The sequence below is a fragment of the Nanorana parkeri genome, unplaced genomic scaffold (assembly GCF_000935625.1).
Source record: "Nanorana parkeri isolate BGI_ZX_2015 unplaced genomic scaffold, ASM93562v1 scaffold990, whole genome shotgun sequence".
Taxonomy (NCBI): domain Eukaryota; kingdom Metazoa; phylum Chordata; class Amphibia; order Anura; family Dicroglossidae; genus Nanorana; species Nanorana parkeri.
In genome coordinates this window covers 222231-241610 of record NW_017307258.1, presented here as the reverse complement: position 1 = coordinate 241610, position 19380 = coordinate 222231, and the positions used below count along the sequence as shown (strand labels likewise).

The 19380-nt window shown below is 42.9% G+C and overlaps 1 protein-coding gene across 1 annotated transcript; it reads right to left on the bottom strand.

Moving 5' to 3' along the window:
• Positions 1–14318: 14318 nt before the first annotated feature.
• FBXO48 (F-box protein 48) lies at positions 14319–17070 on the bottom strand. Its single transcript, XM_018566939.1, has 2 exons — positions 16807–17070; positions 14319–14492 (listed from the first exon to the last, which is right to left on the bottom strand). The coding sequence occupies exons 1-2, from the start codon at positions 17068–17070 to the stop codon at positions 14319–14321; spliced, it is 438 nt and encodes a 145-aa protein (XP_018422441.1).
• Between the last annotated feature and the right edge of the window lie 2310 nt (positions 17071–19380).

Below are 19380 nucleotides of genomic sequence, written 5' to 3'. Positions count from 1 at the left end.
GATAGATAGATAGATAGATAGATAGATAGATAGATAGATAGATAGATAGATAGATAGATAGAGAACTCCAGGATTTTTTTCAAATTACCCCTTGCAGTCGGGAGGTTAAGTGCTTGCTTTGGTCTAGGGGTGAAAATAACGATATACTCACCGGATGCTTGGCCCTGTGGCAGTTACCTCTCCCCCTTTAGCTGGCATCTTCACGTCTAATGGACTATATTAAATGTCATGATGTTACGGGTCCTTAGCCCGCTGGAGCCCAGGGAAGAAGAGGCTGCGGGAAACAGTCTAGGAGCCAGGCAGTACAGATGATCAGGTGAGTATATCATCTTTATTTTCACCCCTAAACCCAACCAAGCACTTAACCCTTGCAAAGGGGCTGGCCCCGCTGGAAGGGTTAGTTTGAAAAAATCCTGGCTTCTTCTTTAACGCTATTATAGATTACCTTTCCACTTCAATTTGTAGCTTGTTATGACATGGCAACACCTGTCCAAAAACAAAATGACACTTCCTTGTAACATTAGCGTGTTTGTGAACACAACATCCCCAGAAATTTAGTTTTGTGTGATTTGACTCATAGCTTTTCCTAGCAATTTCTCACCTATTATATGATTGTTGATCATGTGATTGTAGTAGACAGATCCTTCCACTTAGCACTTAGCAAGGAGGAAGTGACTGGAATTCAAGTGTCAGTATACACAAAGCTGGAACGGGTAAGAATCTGCAATGAGGATTGCTAAATCAATGGAATGTATAGAACTAATCTGGAGGGGATTATTTGAAAAAGTGGATATCGCAGTGGCTTGCTCACATTCTAGAAGTCAAACATCTGAAGGCGCTTTGTGGAAATGTATTCTATAGCTGTATTATAACGGAGCTACTGCTAACAGAGGGCAGATAACACTGACCATCTCACTTTCCTCTTCATTCACTGTGCGTTATCAGCTAAGGACAAACATTTCCTGCGTTTTTTACATCGCCTGCGCTCACTGATAAGCTGTTATACGGTTGCTTAGTGTTATCCTAATTAGGAAAATTAAGTTAGATTTGAAAGACAGTGCAAGAAAAAAAGTCTATCATGTTTCAATGTAAAATCAATTATTGTTATATTTATCATATAGATCTATGCACAATTCTTGCTTTGGTACCACCTTGGATTTCATCCATGTGTTCTCCGGAAACATTATATCATAATGGGGCTGCTGTGATACTGTTCACTTAAAGTGACACACAACTCAAATCTTTTATATGTTTTCAGGGCTCTCCTTACAGCACATTAGATAATTCTGCCGTTCTTTATTTTTTAAAATGTAAAAAATACCAAAATTTGCGGTTTAAAATGTGCCAGGCCGCGCTCCCGCAGCTCCTCGGGTTTTCTGCTATTTCCAGCTTCCTTCTTGTCCGACGTTTCATAGAGCGTGCCGCTCTCCCACACTACTTGTCCCAGAATACACAGCACTCAGTGTTCTCACTGAGCATGTGTTCATTTACATACCCTTCCCTTCCCTCTATCTCCACTGCCTATATACTTGTACACTGCTGTTTGCTGATGGGAGGAATTTGAGGGAGGAGAGAGGAGAAGTCAGCAGAGGAGATGTGAGAGGAGAAAACTAGCCACTCTCTGGCAGGAAGTTATCCACATGGATAAAGAGATCATTTTTTGAAGCTTTTAATGGCAAATACTGAAAAACGGAGTAAGCTCATTATTAAATTACTATATTAGAAATCTTATTTTTATAATTCAATTTTTGGGTTTAGTGTCGCTTTAAAGATGAAGTGTAGTGTACATATATAACACCTTGTGTTATATAGTTTAGTTGCATGTGATCCACATGCAACTAACCTTTTATCAATCCGATTATTTCACTTGCACACCCAGGGATGCCATCAGTGGGTCTGTCTGCTGCTCTTTGCTCTGAATTTGCTGGGAGGAACTGACATGCTCCCGCAAATATCACAGCTTTCTGCCTCAGATCTTTTTTCAAAATAATTATATGAAAGAACACATCCCGGGATTCCTGTAGACATGCACGCTTCTCTCTGCTTGCCATTGGGTGGGTGGTGCAGACTTTAGCTGTGTAGTCTGCTGATTGGTTGGCTGGTTGCAGGGACATCTAAAGGGATGCCAGGGATGTGTTCTTTCAAATAAAGCTAGGGAACAAAATAATTTATGGCAAGGAAAGCTGTCAGAGGGGAACCAACAACAGTATGGATCAGGGGGCGAAATCATGAATGAACAATAAAGGTCGTTCAGACAGGGAATGAAGGCTGGCTCAAGATAGCTCATGCAGCTTCAAAGGGTTATATTTTAGAGATGCAAGTTTACAAGGAATTAGGAATATTCAGTTTCAACACAGGAGAGGATGGTGGGAAAAAAAGCAAAGACTGGAGTCCAGCTTCAAAACACAGTTTAACCCTTTTGATTTGTTACTGTAATGCGATGCGATATGAGGCTGCATATAGAATAACAAACAGGGCTCTTTTTTATCAACTTTTAGAAAAACCTGCCATGAATATCAGATGGACTGGACTGAGGATCTCACACGCTCAGCAATCCTGTGGTCTGACATGCCCCAAAGAACACTACTCTAATCTATATCAGTCTTGCTCCAGGGGGGCACGTCAGAGAGCTGTGATACTTCTTGAGTGTTGCCAGCACAAGTGTTTTATAAATTTTGCTGCAGAATTTAGCATATAGAGAAAGCAGCATATTTATTACTGTATATGCAGCCTGACTACATTATAGCAATAAATTAAGAGGGTTTCATTAGGCTGTAAAAGAATTGTATCAGATCAATCACTCAGGTACTACAGATGACAGCTGAAGCAGTAAAGCAGAACTCCAGCTATGATAACAAGATCAAAATAAATAGACCATTAAAAATAAAATAACAAAATCAGCTTTTGCTGCAATATTCATAGTCAATCCAGCGATTTCCCCACAATACTTTTTTTTTCTGCAGATAGATATTTTTATTCTGATGGCCAGAATCATTCAACCCACTTCCTCTGCATACTGGACCCACCTCAGCCTGTTACTGGACAGTGAAAGGAGAAGCAGCACAGCGATGAGCTCATTTCTCTGTCACTTTTGAGATGCAAATGTAACCTTACCACAAATGTAGCAGAAGTTATCTGCCTTGTTTACACAGTTTCGAGGTAGCTTGGCTTCTGAGGGAAAATATCACGCAATTGTTCCTTGGAAATGTTAGGCAATGACACTTTCACAAGACACCAGATGTAACTGTATGATGCGTAGATCTGACCAAGACAAATATACCGTAGAACAATAAATTACAGTTAGGTAATAATCTTTAGTCTTAAAGTGAAGATAAAATTATACACTTCGATGTGGTATCATTTTCATTGTTCTACCGTACTTTGTTGAGAAGTTACGAGGCATCATGATCCTCAGACACCTCCCTTGTAGGCAAATATACCTTTCAGTGATCTGTGCAGCGGCACGTTCCTCCTCACAGCCGCTGCTGAGTCACTGACAGCCAGCAGCTGCGGAGGAGGAGGCTGGGCCCGTCGTCAGCAGCTGCGGAGGAGATGGGGACCGGCATCGGCAGTGGAGGAGGAGGGCGTGGCAGGGGAGGGGGCAGGGCCCACCAGCGACCGTGGAAGAGGAGGCAGGGCCCGGCAGTGGAGGTGGCTGACAGCGAATCGTGGCTGACAGGTAAGAGGTGTGCAGGTGTGTGACCAGCCCACTTGAGACCCTGCAGAGCCCACCATAGAGAGTCTATGATGGGCTCTGCAGGGTCACTCTCAGGTGGGCTGTTTGGGATCTCAGGTAGGCTCTAACTAGAAATCACAGGGCCCCATATGAAATTTTGCTATGGGGCCCTGTGATTTCTAGTTACGCCCCTGCCTGAGATGCTCTTGCTGTTGTCCCATCAAGCTCCTGGCAACCAGGGACATCGCTGGTTTCTAGGAGCTGAGCGGGATACCGGCAAGAGCATCCCAGTCTGCTAAGAGCTGGGCAGAGAGATGTGTATGGCTTTTCCAGCCCTGGAACACTCTGGTCGGAAAGAGGGCAGCAGACACACTGCAAACATTGTGCAGCAGAGTGGCCATGTCCCTCTGCCTGCTACCCCTCCACGAGATGCCACGTGAGGCAACAGCTTCAGACTGCCTCATTATAGGGACAGCCTTGGTAGTATGTATAGTAAAGGAGCAAAAATTTGCCTCGTGTTACCTGCATGGCCCTTTTGTGTCACAAGTCCCCCTAAAATACCTATACTGGTTTCCAATTTCTCAACGTCAAAACTTGCAAGAGCTAAGCAAGCTTTCCCCATGTTCCCATGTGACAGTTCTTGGGCCTGGTGATAGTACATATTCACATATTCACTATGCCTTAGGGACGGCAGGTTTACATGGGGATGGAAGTGGCAAGTGGTATGGTGGTCAGGGATGGGGGACATGGTGGGAGCTGTTACAGAATTGTTTAACAGAGTAATCTGCAGCAATCAGTTGTCTGACACCATGTATCCACATTTGGACTGCATGTATCACAATCTATCCAGGAAATTAAAGCTCCGTGGGCTTCTGAAAAATTTCAATAATCCAGCCTAGTACATGTCGCTGACATGAATCATGAGACTCAGCCTGATGTTGGCAATGTCAATATATGCAGGAAGACATTGATCAAGCCCTGGGAAAATCAATCCCAATGGACTGAAGCGTCCAAGCTTGTACAACATAGTGGAATTAAACAGCGTACAAAGCTTGCAAATAAGTGATCAGCATTGCAAGCCAATATAGTTGTTACAATTGTTGTATGCCAGAGTGTTTATACTAAGGGGGTTATACACGAAGGAGCGGAACCCAAAGGGCTGCTGTACAGGCTATTCACTGAGCCAAAGTGACACCTGAAGCAGGATCTCACGGCTGGTTCCGCCCAGCTGTAATGACATATCAGCGTCCCCAAATTACCTGGGGACGCTGATCTGTCATTAAACAATAACAACTGGGCAGAGCCGGCCGTGACGTCACAGCCGAGTCCGCCCAGTTGTTATTCATTGGCCATGGCCTGCTAGAAGACTCTAGCAGGTGCCGGCCAATAGGAAACTGTTGGGCCGGGCTAGCTGTCACTGCTAGCTACACCCATTTTTTTTCTCTTTTAAAAAATCTTTCTTTTTTTATTTTATTATTTATTTACATTTTACAAATATTTTTTCAAACTTTTTTTTTTTTTAAACTCTTTTCACTGATTTTCTATTCTTCTCGGTACTATGGAGGAGACAAGTGAGCAGAACAGTATTAACATCACCAAATCTAACTCCAAATCTCCTGAGACTAGAAGTCACAGGGAGCAGTTCCTGAGATCTCACACTGTGGACATACAAATATGAGGCTGTACGTAGAGGATTGCCCAGGCACATTCACATACTAGGAATGTTACATCTTCCAGGGTACTGCTAATGCACAATGCATGGCCCTTTTGTGTCACAAGTCCCCCTAAAATACCTATACTGGTTTCCAATTTCTCAACGTCAAAACTTGCAAGAGCTAAGCAAGCTTTCCCCATGTTCCCATGTGACAGTTCTTGGGCCTGGTGATAGTACATATTCACATATTCACTATGCCTTAGGGACGGCAGGTTTACATGGGGATGGAAGTGGCAAGTGGTATGGTGGTCAGGGATGGGGGACATGGTGGGAGCTGTTACAGAATTGTTTAACAGAGTAATCTGCAGCAATCAGTTGTCTGACACCATGTATCCACATTTGGACTGCATGTATCACAATCTATCCAGGAAATTAAAGCTCCGTGGGCTTCTGAAAAATTTCAATAATCCAGCCTAGTACATGTCGCTGACATGAATCATGAGACTCAGCCTGATGTTGGCAATGTCAATATATGCAGGAAGACATTGATCAAGCCCTGGGAAAATCAATCCCAATGGACTGAAGCGTCTAAGCTTGTACAACATAGTGGAATTAAACAGCGTACAAAGCTTGCAAATAAGTGATCAGCATTGCAAGCCAATATAGTTGTTACAATTGTTGTATGCCAGAGTGTTTATACTAAGGGGGTTATACACGAAGGAGCGGAACCCAAAGGGCTGCTGTACAGGCTATTCACTGAGCCAAAGTGACACCTGAAGCAGGATCTCACGGCTGGTTCCGCCCAGCTGTAATGACATATCAGCGTCCCCAAATTACCTGGGGACGCTGATCTGTCATTAAACAATAACAACTGGGCAGAGCCGGCCGTGACGTCACAGCCGAGTCCGCCCAGTTGTTATTCATTGGCCATGGCCTGCTAGAAGACTCTAGCAGGTGCCGGCCAATAGGAAACTGTTGGGCCGGGCTAGCTGTCACTGCTAGCTACACCCATTTTTTTTCTCTTTTAAAAAATCTTTCTTTTTTTATTTTATTATTTATTTACATTTTACAAATATTTTTTCAAACTTTTTTTTTTTTTAAACTCTTTTCACTGATTTTCTATTCTTCTCGGTACTATGGAGGAGACAAGTGAGCAGAACAGTATTAACATCACCAAATCTAACTCCAAATCTCCTGAGACTAGAAGTCACAGGGAGCAGTGCCTGAGATCTCACACTGTGGACATACAAATATGAGGCTGTACGTAGAGGAGTGCCCAGGCACATTCACATACTAGGAATGTTACATCTTCCAGGGTACTGCTAATGCACAATTAACACTTCTAAATGTGCCACATGACACAAGAAATCTTTGTGAGTTCAAGTCTATTTTAACGAAGTATTGGGAGAGCACTCCAGTGCTCATTGGAGGGACAGACAGGGGAGGGCAGAGCTTGCTCTGGATCTAGAGAGGCAGAGTCAGCTGTCAATCCGGAGCCAGGCTGATCCGGACAATATTGTCGGGACCCTTCCCGGCTGCATCATGGCTCTGCGCTGTCAATATATAGTGGACAGTAGACCGCGATATGTTGACTTTGGGTCAGAGAAGGACATTAGTAAATGTCCTCCTGTGACCCCAAAAGTAAAGTAAAGCCAAAAAAAGGTATGCCTATACTTCTTGAATAACCTGTTAATCTCTGAAAGTTTTGAAGAATTTTCTTGTAATGTGGTATTCCCTTGTAACAGAGCAGCAGTCTCTGGTAACATAGCAGTCTCTTTTGGCTAAAACATCTTGTAATGTGACAGCCTCTCAGTAGAGACCTCGGATAAAATAGAAGCAATTGTTTGTAGCACAGTTATCTCTTGTCACTCGGAGGTCTCCTGCACTCTAATAGCCTAACATGGTTCCATTGGTAAAAATCTTCTTCAGGAGTTGTATAAACAAACTGCATAGATGAGGATACAAGGCAGAATACAGATCACAGGCATGGGTATAGTATGGGGCTATAGAACCGGCCTTTGCAAGCATATGTATAAATGTGTGTATGGATGTTAGTGAGGAGTGAGGTGTGTGCTTCCCCCTAACTTGTTTTTTTAATTTTTTTATTACTGTCAAGTCTCTGTAATAAAGTCCAAATTGCAAAAAAATCAGATTGTCTTCTGGCGCCATTTGCTGTAGTTCTGGTTTCTGATCGGCTGCTATGATGATCCTCACTCTCCACTGGTATAAAGTCTCACTGGTACAGAGTCATTACTCTACCAGCAGATGGTGGTATTGTTCTATGTTTGTCTGTTCCTAAATAGTATACAGAGTATACAGAAAGTATGTGTGTGTTCTCTGATAGCGATTCTGATTCTGTGTTCTTTTACTGCAGGTTAGAGAATGAAAGGTTATGATTGGCAACATCCAATTTTCTTTTACACACGTTTGACAGATGAGTTACAACGTATTATTACATTGATAAATATGTGTTTTAGTTGTAAAATGAGCCTACCTAATGGACAAGAGTAGGCCCAATCTATGACGATCCATTCAAGGAAGACAACTCTAAGAACTCTAACAGGGTTATTCACAGAATGGTGAATAGTTTGGAGACGGCAGGAGAAGTGAACAATCTAGGACAACATAGCTGATTTGGAGACATTCTCCAATTCAGCTCACTTTCCAGTTTAGCTATGTTGTCCTAGATTGTTCACTTCTCCTGTCTTCTCCAAACTCTTCACCATTCTGTGAATTTTTTGCTGGGACTTGTAGTCCCACATAGCTGGTGGCATTCTACATTGCTGTATGATGATTATACAGTAATGCAGAATAGCTCCAACTATGTAGGACTACAAGTTCCAGCAATGCATTATAGTGGGGGGTGCTGGCGTATTGGTATTCTGCATAGCTGACTTATTATAATGTATTGCTGGGACTTGTAGTCCCGTATAGCTGTTGGTATTCTGCATTGATGTATGATGATTATACAACAATGCAGAATAGCACCAACTATGTAGGACTACAAGACCCAGCAATGTATTTTATTATAAGTAGGGATACACCAGTGCCAATACTGGCCATTTTCACGAGTACTTATGAAAATGCCCCAATACTAAATGCAGATGGTGGTGTTCTGTCGAGAACGCCGATGTAGTCGAATTTGCCGACCTCAGCATCTGCGCTTGCGCACAGACCAATATTATCGAGGAAACAGGGATTTATTCACAAAGTATTTTGTTTAAATTGTTAATTGTGACCGTTAATAATATTGCATCCGTCATTCACTGCCCTCCATCATTTACTGCCATGGACGGTATATTATTAACAGTCACAATTAACCATTACAAACGAATACTATGTAAATAAATGCCGGTTTCCTCGGTAATCCCGTCTGTACGTAAGCGCAGATACTGGGTCAGCGCTCTCGACAGAACATAACATTTTAATCGTGGGGGGGGGGGGGGGGGGGGGCCTTCATGGCTTCTTGCACCGGGGCCCTGAATGTTCTAGTTACGCCTCTGTTCAGGGGGTACACTTATTCAATACTGAGGTATCACATAGTGTGTATACATTTCTTTCCTTAGCAAAAACCTTAGCAATAGATACATATTGCCCATGTTTGATCCCATTAAAGTGCAGTAAATACTTGTTAAACCTCTTAGCAACCCAGTGAGCTTCTAACATCCTGTTTTTGGCTGGAAACACTGCCTTTGCTGCACTGAAATCCGAAAGTAACATTGTCAGCCTTGTAGTCTTAGACTGTGCGGCAGAGATGGAGTTGCAATAAAGTTGTTTTTGTACAAAGTGATGTCATCAGCCTATGGTAGTCTTTCGCTTTGGGACTATTGAATATCGGAATGAGGGTGCACTTCTCTCTGTGCTTGGCACCAAGTGTTCCCTTGGCTTATGGACGGAGGCAATGGTGAAGTGGTGTCAATAGGACTAGTTTGTTATCGTCAGCACTGTGTTAGTTCTTCCTTAGTAGACTATAGAACTCTGCTTATCCCTGCCCCTCTCTGTCCCTCTCCACATACATGCAGTACATCTATGATTTATTTCCCAGCTAAAAAACAACAACAAAAAATGCTGCTGACTTAACTCCCAAGAGCCTGCCCACACAGTGTGTGTATGATAAGAGCTCTTGGGAGATGTAGTTCTGGGAGGGGGTGTACCTATATCAATAGGAACTGACATGCAAGGCCAGGTTCACACGTGGGCGATCCGTAAACACATGGCATTCGTGCATTAAACTGGCGCGGATGGCCGTGTTGTCACAGAGTAACACACCACCGCTGATTGCATTGGTAGTGCCATTATTTTCTAATAACACCAAGTCGTGCAAGGCAGATCGTGTGGTTTCCCACCACGATTCCGCCCATGCAATCGCGCACTATTGTGGTTGAAAAACCGTGCGTCGTGAAAAAAAGTACATGTACCATTTTTTAGCGATTGCCGCATGGATGTAACCCCATTGAAATCAATGGGGCCATGCCGCAACCGCTGTGTGCAACCGGATCTCCAAAGTCTGCACCAACCCTCAGTAGCTGACAATGCAAGTCTGATGATGTTGATGCAAGTAATAAAAGCTGGAAGGGGGGATAAGGTGTGTAAAGGGGATTATAAGTCAGGGTGGGGGGGTCATGTTAGTGGAGAGGTGCAGACAGGTGACTTTGAAGCTAGGAAGGGTGATTTCTGGAAGATCCATTCCAGCACCAACATAAAATGTAAAACATAAAGTGAGAACAACCAATAATTTGAACCCCAACACGCTTATCATTCAGTGGACAACACATTTATTGTAGAAGACAATACAAATGTATCAAATGCACACAAACTTTAAGGTATACCCCACATGTTGTCCTACATTTACAATGCAATTGCTACTGTTCTCGAAAAAAACAAACCATAGTCAAATGGTACAAATCCTGAATAAACCATTACAACTGAACTCTAGGCAAACGGCTACATACAAAGTTGTAATACATGTATGGAACTGTTTTACTTGCCAAAGGATTTGTAATTTTGTGCTCCTGAAATAGCTGGCGAAGAGCAGAGCCAGATCCTCGATTTCCATTAACAATAGTATAGCCCCCCACCCCACCCCCACCCTGCTGATTGGACAGCAAAGGAGACTAAAGCTGGCCATACACCTATAGATCATCTGCAGATTTTCTATGATCAGATGGAAAAAGTGCAACAGATTCCTCCATTTACACTAAACTGGGTGGATGGAGGAATCTCCCACTGGGCCAAGCTTCCGTATCTTGCTAGTCGGCCCCGTTGGATGTCAAACTACCTGCACAATCAAATTGGATGCAGGCATTGTTCAGGTATTTTGAGAGCCAGCGGGGCCGACTAGCAAGATACTGAAGCTTGGCCCAGTGGGAGATTCCTCCATTCACACAGTTTAGCGTAGATGGAGGAGTCTGTTGCACTTTTTCCATCTGACCATAGAAAATCCGCAGATAATCTATAGGTGTATGGCCAACTTTATGGGCATACCACTTTGCTCCCTCTGCTTTCTCCTTTTATCAGCATATCTCTTATCAATACACATGTACTGCAACAGTGTCTGATGGCGCATTTCCTTGAGTTCTGCTGTAACGGATGTTCATATGAAGACAAATTTAGGAACATACGGTATGTTTGTTGCATTTAAAAACAGATTTATTTTTTAGTGAATATATTGGTGTCATTTTATGTCTTTCTGTCTGATTTGAAAAATGTTCCGGAGGGCTTGGCAGCGAAAGGGTTAATATCTATAAAGTGTGTTATATAATTTAAGACTACAGTTTCCTGTCTGTCTCACTTTGATTAGGACAATGAACAATTCCAAAGGACAGGCATTATTCATGGTTGAAAGCAGTGGTTCTCAACCTGTGTAACCTCAGGACCCACATTTGTCCTTGGTCATTAAGTCATGACCCAAGTCGCACCGCACTGGAACACATGGCATTGCGGTACCGCGTTTTGCGGTGTGGGTGATGGAACTGTGCATGGGAGGTGCGTTTGGGGTGCCATTCAAACATATAACAATTCAACACACCTCCCACACCAGAATACGCTGTAGGTGCGATTTTGCATGGTACAGAGTGTTAATCGCACGGGGCTGTGTGATTAACGCACTGTACTGGTGTGAACGGACCCTCAAAAACACTGACAGACACACACAATCACAGACACAATCTCACACATACACACTTTTTTATTTTATTTTTTAAGATCCACAAAGTCTCCCTATCTTATGAGAACTGGAGTGGATCCTCAGCCTGAGGTCCAGTGTGGGATGCTGTGCTGTGCTGTAGCTCCATCCATATGTGCATTGCTGGTACATCTCACTTGCGTGCCTTTGTAGAGGTTCCGTGAGTCAGAATGTGATGTCACTCCGGTCCATGCACCTCTACAGGTCACATGAGGAAGCTGTAAGCAATGCATGTATGGATGGAGCTCCCTTGCGGCCATAACCCCATCCCATCTCAAGCTGACACTCGGCACCAGGCAGCATATTTTGAATGGCTGCTTGGCGTGAGAACTGACAGTGCTGCTCTAAGGGGAGGCTGAGGAGCACCTTACCTAGAAAAGTGGAAGGCACGCGGTGACCCACTGATCAAGGGGCCGCGACCCACTTTTGGGTCATGACCCACCAGTTGAGAACCAAGGGTTTAAAGTGTATCTAAACCTAAAACAAAACTTTAATATAATGCAGCTTACTGCTCCCTAGATGTGGTGGCTAGATTCATTTTCTTTTGTAAGCTTGTTTTTCCTTTATTCTACCCTGGTGATCCTGCCAGTAACACACTTTCAGTCCTAGGATGACCACACTCACTCACCTTTCTGTATCAGGAGAACAGAAACAAGAAAGAACTACACGATCTCACCCCTCTTCTGTTCTCCATAACAGGGAGGGATGTGGTTCAGTAATATTCAGAGACAGCTGAGAACAATGCAGAGCGTGGAGACAGAGAGGGTAGAAAGTTTTTAGCTCACAGGATTTCTAGCAGGATCAACAGGTATTTTTTAAACTCATCAGATATAAAACAAACACTTATGATGGTATATTGAGCTGACCAAATGGGACCAAATAAGAGTTCTTTGTTAGGGTTGCTATACACTTTACAATCTTTTTTTCAATCTCCTTTGGAAAAGATCTGAACCAGCAATCAGCCTATCAAAAATGAATTGTTTGATTGGGAGCATAGGTATAAAGCAGTGAATGTGACATTCACCAAATATTAAGTGTAGGTAAATCATCCTGGGATGTGTGGTTTAAATGAGAGGGAATTATTCCCCACCAGTGAATGTTTGGTGAAAGTCAATTACCTGCTTTGTAAATATGCCCATATGAAGCAGGGACGTCCCGAGGCTCGGTGTCACCCAGGGCGGTTAGTTTTTTTTGCCGCCCCCCCCCCCCCCTGCCGCGAAATCACCGCGCGCGTGATCTTATTGATACCTGCTGACGGCCATCTTGGTGATGGACACTGGCAGAGAGAGGAGGGACATTCACCCGCCGGGTCCCCTCCTCTCTCCTGAAACTGCCGGGCACTGGGTCCAAGACCGAGTGCCCGACTTTTCAGAGGGGGGTGACACCAAAATGACTGTCAGTCATTTTGATGTTACCCCTCCAATGGTGTCACCCGGGTGCGGGCCACACACCCCGCATCCCCCTTGTGACGCCACTGATATGGAGTGATTTGACTGAAAGATTGAAAGAGTTTTTCAACTCTTCCAGATGTATTACATTTGCTTGGAATGTGGGTGTTACTTCATACCACAGCTCAGTGCTATGTTTGAGACATGATCATAATATGGTATGGTATGTGGCTTCTGTTCTGAAAGATGGTATTCGTATGTGTATGGCCACCTTAAGTATGTTATAATATAATAAAATAAAATATAAAATATGACATATATTATTTATAATCTGATAAGTCTATAATATTTATAATATAATAAGTCTATAGGGTATATTCAAGAAGGATTCGATGTATGTATACGTACCATGTACATGCTACCTTTGCGACAATAAAGAATTTATTAAAAAAAAGAAGGATTCGACAGGTAACTCCTCTGGCATTCACTCAACATTTGCCCAATACTCTGGAAGATTATAACAGCAACATTCACATTCCATGCACTGGAAGCATGGAAACGCATCAAAAACACATCAAACGCACTGGAACGCCACTGAAAGCCCATTTTAAGCTTAAAAAAAGCTCTGGAACATGGTAAAATCGCGGTAAAAACGTGGCAAAAGTCAATGCCCCGCATTCCAGATTTGGTCCGGAAAATGGTGTGAACCTGGCCTGAGGGTTTATAACTTCTAATGGAAAGCAGACACTGCAACTTTCCTCATTACAACACAGAAAGTTCACCACCTTATTATAAAGATCTCAGACCCTACACTCAGGAATCAGTTTGGAAGTGATATGAGGAAACACAATACTCTTACTTTAGGTCAGAAACCGGCAAGAATCTGCAACAAAGCTTGTTAAAATCCTTGCAATGTACATGGATCACCCAGGGGGACTCTTTAAGTGTGCCCTCTTGCCAACATCTACTCCTGGGCCCAGGGTGTCAAAGAGCCCGATGCCTATCCGCATCTGGGCATTGGAGCTTTTCTTGAATCAACCCCAATGCTTAAAGTCCAACTCAGGTACAGACATTTTTGACATTTCTGTGGTCTAAAGAAATCTTAACTTTGCTCAAGTATATGCCATGCCCTGATCACTGCTTTGTACTTAAAAATCTAGAATTTAGTTTATGCCAGATAGGACAGCTTCCACTGTACTACTGGCCTGCTATGAATATGAGAGTTGTGGGTCTCAACGACGTACATTCTAATGTCATTAATCCTCCCACCTTCCCTATTCACAGAATGCTATGTATTGTCTGGCCCATTCACAGAATACACACAGAGATACTGTACAATATATAATAAACAATTACAATAAATAAAATCACAAAAGTGCTCTGATGTTCAATAAGGCGAGGATCAATCTGTCAGATTCATTGGCGTGTCTCTCTTCTGAATTCAGCCTCCATTATTTCTCCCCAGGATTTCACACTCAGTGGACACATGGAGTTCTGTGGCAGCTCTGAATAGGAAGAGATATTACTGAACCTGCCATCCAGCCATTGCTGTTTGATTACACGTTTGCTGTAGTTGCGTCTCAGAGTCTCCTGTATGGGAGAAATTAATATCGGTGAGCGACATGTCAAAATGCATATTCCAGCTTGCATGGTCCACAAATGCAACATCATGCATGAATTATACAAAACATATTTTCTGATCAAATAAACCTACTGCAGTTCAAGTGAACAAGCGTAAGGGTAGCCATAGAGAGACATCTTCCTGAGGACAATATTTAGAATCGAATCACAGAGCATTCGCCATGCGAATCTGCATGAAAGTTCATTCTGTGTAAATAAAGGAAAACGCAAATGTTCTTAGTATATTTTCTTATCAGGTTGAAGGTAACATTCTGAAAATGTCGCATTATAGCCACTAGATATAGCAAAGGCTATTCGCTGCTGTTCGGAAAAACAGTTAAAAAGTTGTAAAAAATAAAATAGAAACGATTGGGCGGAGCGAGCAGTAACAGCTAGCTCCGTCCAACTGTTTTTTTATTGGCCAGGCGGTTCTGCTGCCGTCAGAATAAAGAAAAAAATCACCATAGGAATGCATAGCTAGATTCCTATTTACAATAGCCAATAGCAAACTAGCTATTGCACCCACCCACTGCTGCTGTCAATCTGAAGTTCTCCATCAGTGAAATCAAAGTGAAATAGCCAATAGGAATCTAGCTATGCATTCCTATGGTGATTTTTTAACATTTTTATTCTGACGGCAGCCAATGGCTGCTCAAAAACAGAGCAGGGAAAGGTTTACTCTGCTCGATCGAGCAGAGTAAACCTTTCTGGGAGAAAGTGTTTCTCTCCCGAGGGGCCGGGAGCCGCTATCTAATAGCTCCGGGAGAGTTGGGCTGTCTGGAGATCAGTGTCCCTGGTTACGTGGTAGCCAGGGATGCTGATCTGTCTGTGCAAGTGGCCGGAGCCAGCCATGAGATGACGGCTGGCTCCGCCCAGCAGTCAGTAGCAGGCTGTTGGCTGGCCGTTCGGCCAGCTTCAGCTTTCACCTGGGCTCAGTCGAGCCGAAGCATATGAGCTGTACGGGCTATAGTGAATAGCCTGTACAACAGTCGAAGGGATCCTGGGGCTGAAGCTAGCCGAAGGATCAGCCGAAGCTACGGCTAGATCCTTCGGCAGCTTAGTGAATAGACCCCTTATTTGTTATGCTCCCGAGCTCCATCTTGTGGCCATAATGCGATATTACATTATATTACATTGGACCTGAAGTAAAATATACCAAGAACGTTTGTTTTTGCCTCTATTCATACAGAATAAAAGTTCAGAGATTCTCAGGGCAAATGACTCTGCAATTTGTTTATAAAAGACCCCTATATGTTGTATAGAGTATACTTGGAGTCAGGCTTCTGAATACTGCCTTGTGGTAGGATGATACAGAATATGGCAGTGCCCAGAGGGAATTTATTATTACACTGAGGCATATTATTATATGAATGCTAAGGCCTCATGCACACGGGTGTATCATTTCTGGATCATGCTGCCAGAAAGATCCTGCATAAAATGTTGCCCATACTAAATCTGGCAGCAAGAGCCTGCGTGAAATGTTGTCCATACACTGTATGGATGTTAATATCTCTGTACTGTTTACATGCGTACAAGCTTAAAGCACCAGTATATGGTATTGGTTGCTAGGAAGCTCAAACTGCCTATATCCTAACAACGATGTGGGCAGAACTAGTGCTTCATTAATATATTACATGCCATTCTTTTGGCAATCAGTTCCTCATTAGGTCCACTCTGACAGCCCGTTGGAGATGTTTCGGCCTATGTATAATTTGATTGGAGGGGGCTCATTCTTTTAGGACCGACACATAAACACCAATTGCGTGTAACATGTCGGCAGGGCCGCGATCTATAGTGCTGCCTATCTCCTAGCACTAAGGGATGCTAGGTGGGCCAAGGGGCCTGCTTCCTAGCTCCTGCCACCTAGCTGCCTTTATTGCTAGGAGACAGGCAGCTCCAATAGAATGCATTTGTGATGTACGCTATACACATGTAAACATTCGCACAAATGTTTGAATTCCTACAGTGTGAAAAAAGCCAAAATACTGTTCTCGGGTGTTTCAGGATTATGGCTCTGAATGTTAGTCTAGTAAACAAAGCTGGACATCCGCATGTGCATGGACACATTGGATTTAATAGATCTACGTTTACATTAAAAAAAGCCATGCGGATCTAAGCAGCTGTTTTTTTGCGGCCATGTGAGTGAGGCCTAACAGGCTCATTTAAAATGACATTACTTTATCTAATAATTGTCTCACTACATATCCAGCTGTTCTTTTGCAGGTGACAGGTACTTACATACATCTTATAATACAATAATAGTGGTTGAGTGGATATTATTAACCTGACATGTAAATCCTTTTTCTCGATCTTCATCAACCTCAGACTGACAGACAGATCTTAGAGCCAGGCAGTGTCGTCTCCATAACAGGTCATTGTTCTCCAGAAGTTCATTGGAGGCTTTACATGTCTGATTTATCTGACACAGACTCTTGACATCCAGGTTACTCAGTATTTCTGAAAGAAACTCATCTGGTATATTAAAACAATTGTCTTCATTTCCCTGGGCAGCAGAGAATTCATCCCTTTGACTTGATGTATTTTCCATCATGCACAAAATGAGCGCCAGTCACTTGGAAATATATATATATATATATAAGAAAAAAAGAAAATCTACTGAAATGCCATGTGTTTTGCATATTGATGACAGCAAACATAAACACACATATATTACCCTTACCTGGGGTAAATGTGACTATACAGGTAGGTACATCCTGATCCCCTGTCATTGGAGAGGGGAGTGGAAGCAACGTTGATTTGGGCAGGTTTTCAACCTCATCTGAACAAATGTTCTCCCAGACAACGGTGGTGGGTTATCAATTTAGAGTTAACAGTGAATAATGGGCCTAAAATTATTGATTTCACTCGGACTTGCATGGTGATACCTTTATATGTGTGGCGCAATCGTCATTTTTGCATGCGTGAACACCCGACATGCATACGTGTGTGTACATGGGGGAGGAGGGCTTTAACTTTTTTGGGGAGTTTTCTATTTTATTTTAATTACATTTTATTTTTTTCCAATATTTGTTCTTTACTTGCTATCACAAGGGGGCTGATGAGTGGCTGAAACAGAAGTTACACTTGGGAACTGGACAAATAAGACCAGTTTGTTCAACGGTTCACTGAAGGCTGACTTGCGGTCAATCTCACATTTGACCTGAACCCAAAGCTCATCCCTGCCTTTAGATACACTTTAAAGTTGGAAGGCTAAAGCACTGCAATTGTAAATTTCTACATAAGGCTCTCTATGGTAGTTAATAAGCTCAATGCACAAATCTGCTTTTCTGTTGTTCAGCTGTTATTTCCTTGATACCAAACCATATCACCCTTAGATCTCAATTTAAAAAGGTTCATAACTCACTTTATCAAGCCTGCTCTGTATGTAGTGTTATTAAAGCATTTTCAGTATTATTTTATTGGCTCTTATGAAAAAATAACATAAAAGGCAATTCATAATGATTACCATACAGGTTATAAACCCCTAAAATAACACCAGCTGTTTGTAGAGGAAAGCAGGACATAAAGATAAAATAACAATCTGATAATAGAGCTTTTATCAGATAAATGTTCCTTTCATATGAAGAAATTGATACACATAATAATGAGATTTATGTTTGCGAACTGAGCATTTTAGGAGAAAATTATCAGAAGATGAAAAAATAAGTGTTGTTATAATAACTCACTCATCATAATGAACAAAGCTTGATGTGTTTTAGAATCAGAATTTTTACGGGCTGATTTTACAACTCTTACATTCTATCCGATTGAGCAATGTCGTTGCTACTTTTGCTACTTTTGTGTCCAGCTTAAAATGAAACTGTCAGGATATAAATGTGGGTAAAGGTCCAGAGAGTAAAACAACTGAAAGAGTGACTGACCAATCATAGACAAGTCCAAAACACTTTAATAGTACATACTGTAGGGATTAGGGATGAACCGATACAGATACTAGTATCGGTATCAGTATCATACTCGCCCAAATGCTCCGATACCTTCCAAGATACCGGAACTTCCGGTCAGCGGAAGATTTACTCTGGCTGGCAGTGCTATAGGGTAACATGGAGCCGGCTTCCCGGGCAATCAGGAGGCCGTGCAGCAAGTAATGACTCGCCTCCCGGCTTCCTGATTGGCCGAGAAGCCGGCTCCATGCTGATTGGCTTAGAAGCTGGCTTCCCAGCCAATCAGCATCGAGCCGGCCAAACAGCCAGCTCCTTGCTGATTGGCTGGGAAGCTGGCTTTCCGGCCAATCAGCATCGAGCCTGCAAAACATCCGGATTGATGCTGATTGGCTGGGAAACCGCCTTTCCAGTAAATCAGCATGGAGCTGGCTTCCCGGCCAAACAGGAAGCTGGGCCATTATTCGCCGCCCAGCTTCCTGATTGGTCGGGAAGCTAGCTTGATGCTGATTGGCTGGGAAACCGGCTTCACAACCAATCACAATTGAGCTGGCCAAACAACATAGCATGGCAGCCAGGCAGGATGTCATTACCCGCCCAACCAGATTGGGAAGCCGCCTCCATGCCAGCGGAAGCACCAGTATCAGTACTCGGTATCGGCAAGTACCGAAAGCAGAATATTGGTACTCGTACCGAAAAAGCGGTATTGTTGCATCCCTAGTAGGGATAGGGATGTTCAAATGCCAGTTCAGATACTTGGCATTTTCACGAGAACTACCAGGGTTGCAGTGATTGCAGCTGTAAAAGGGCCCTGGCGCTCCACCACTGTCCTGAAATCATTAGTCTGCATTGCTTTCGAAAAACTAAACAAAAATGTATCAATAATTGTATCTGTGAGTACTTGTACATGAACTTGTACTTGATCTGGAAAAAATGGTATTGGTGCATATATATATATA

What these genes read in the sequence shown, in the direction of transcription:
- FBXO48 (XM_018566939.1), bottom strand. Translation starts at nt 17,070, where the DNA reads ATGGAAAATACATCAAGTCAAAGGGATGAATTCTCTGCTGCCCAGGGA. An exon ending in AAAAAGGATTTACATGTCAG is followed by an intron (nt 14,493 to 16,806) that starts GTTAATAATATC and finishes TCTCCCATACAG; the next exon opens with GAGACTCTGAGACGCAACTA.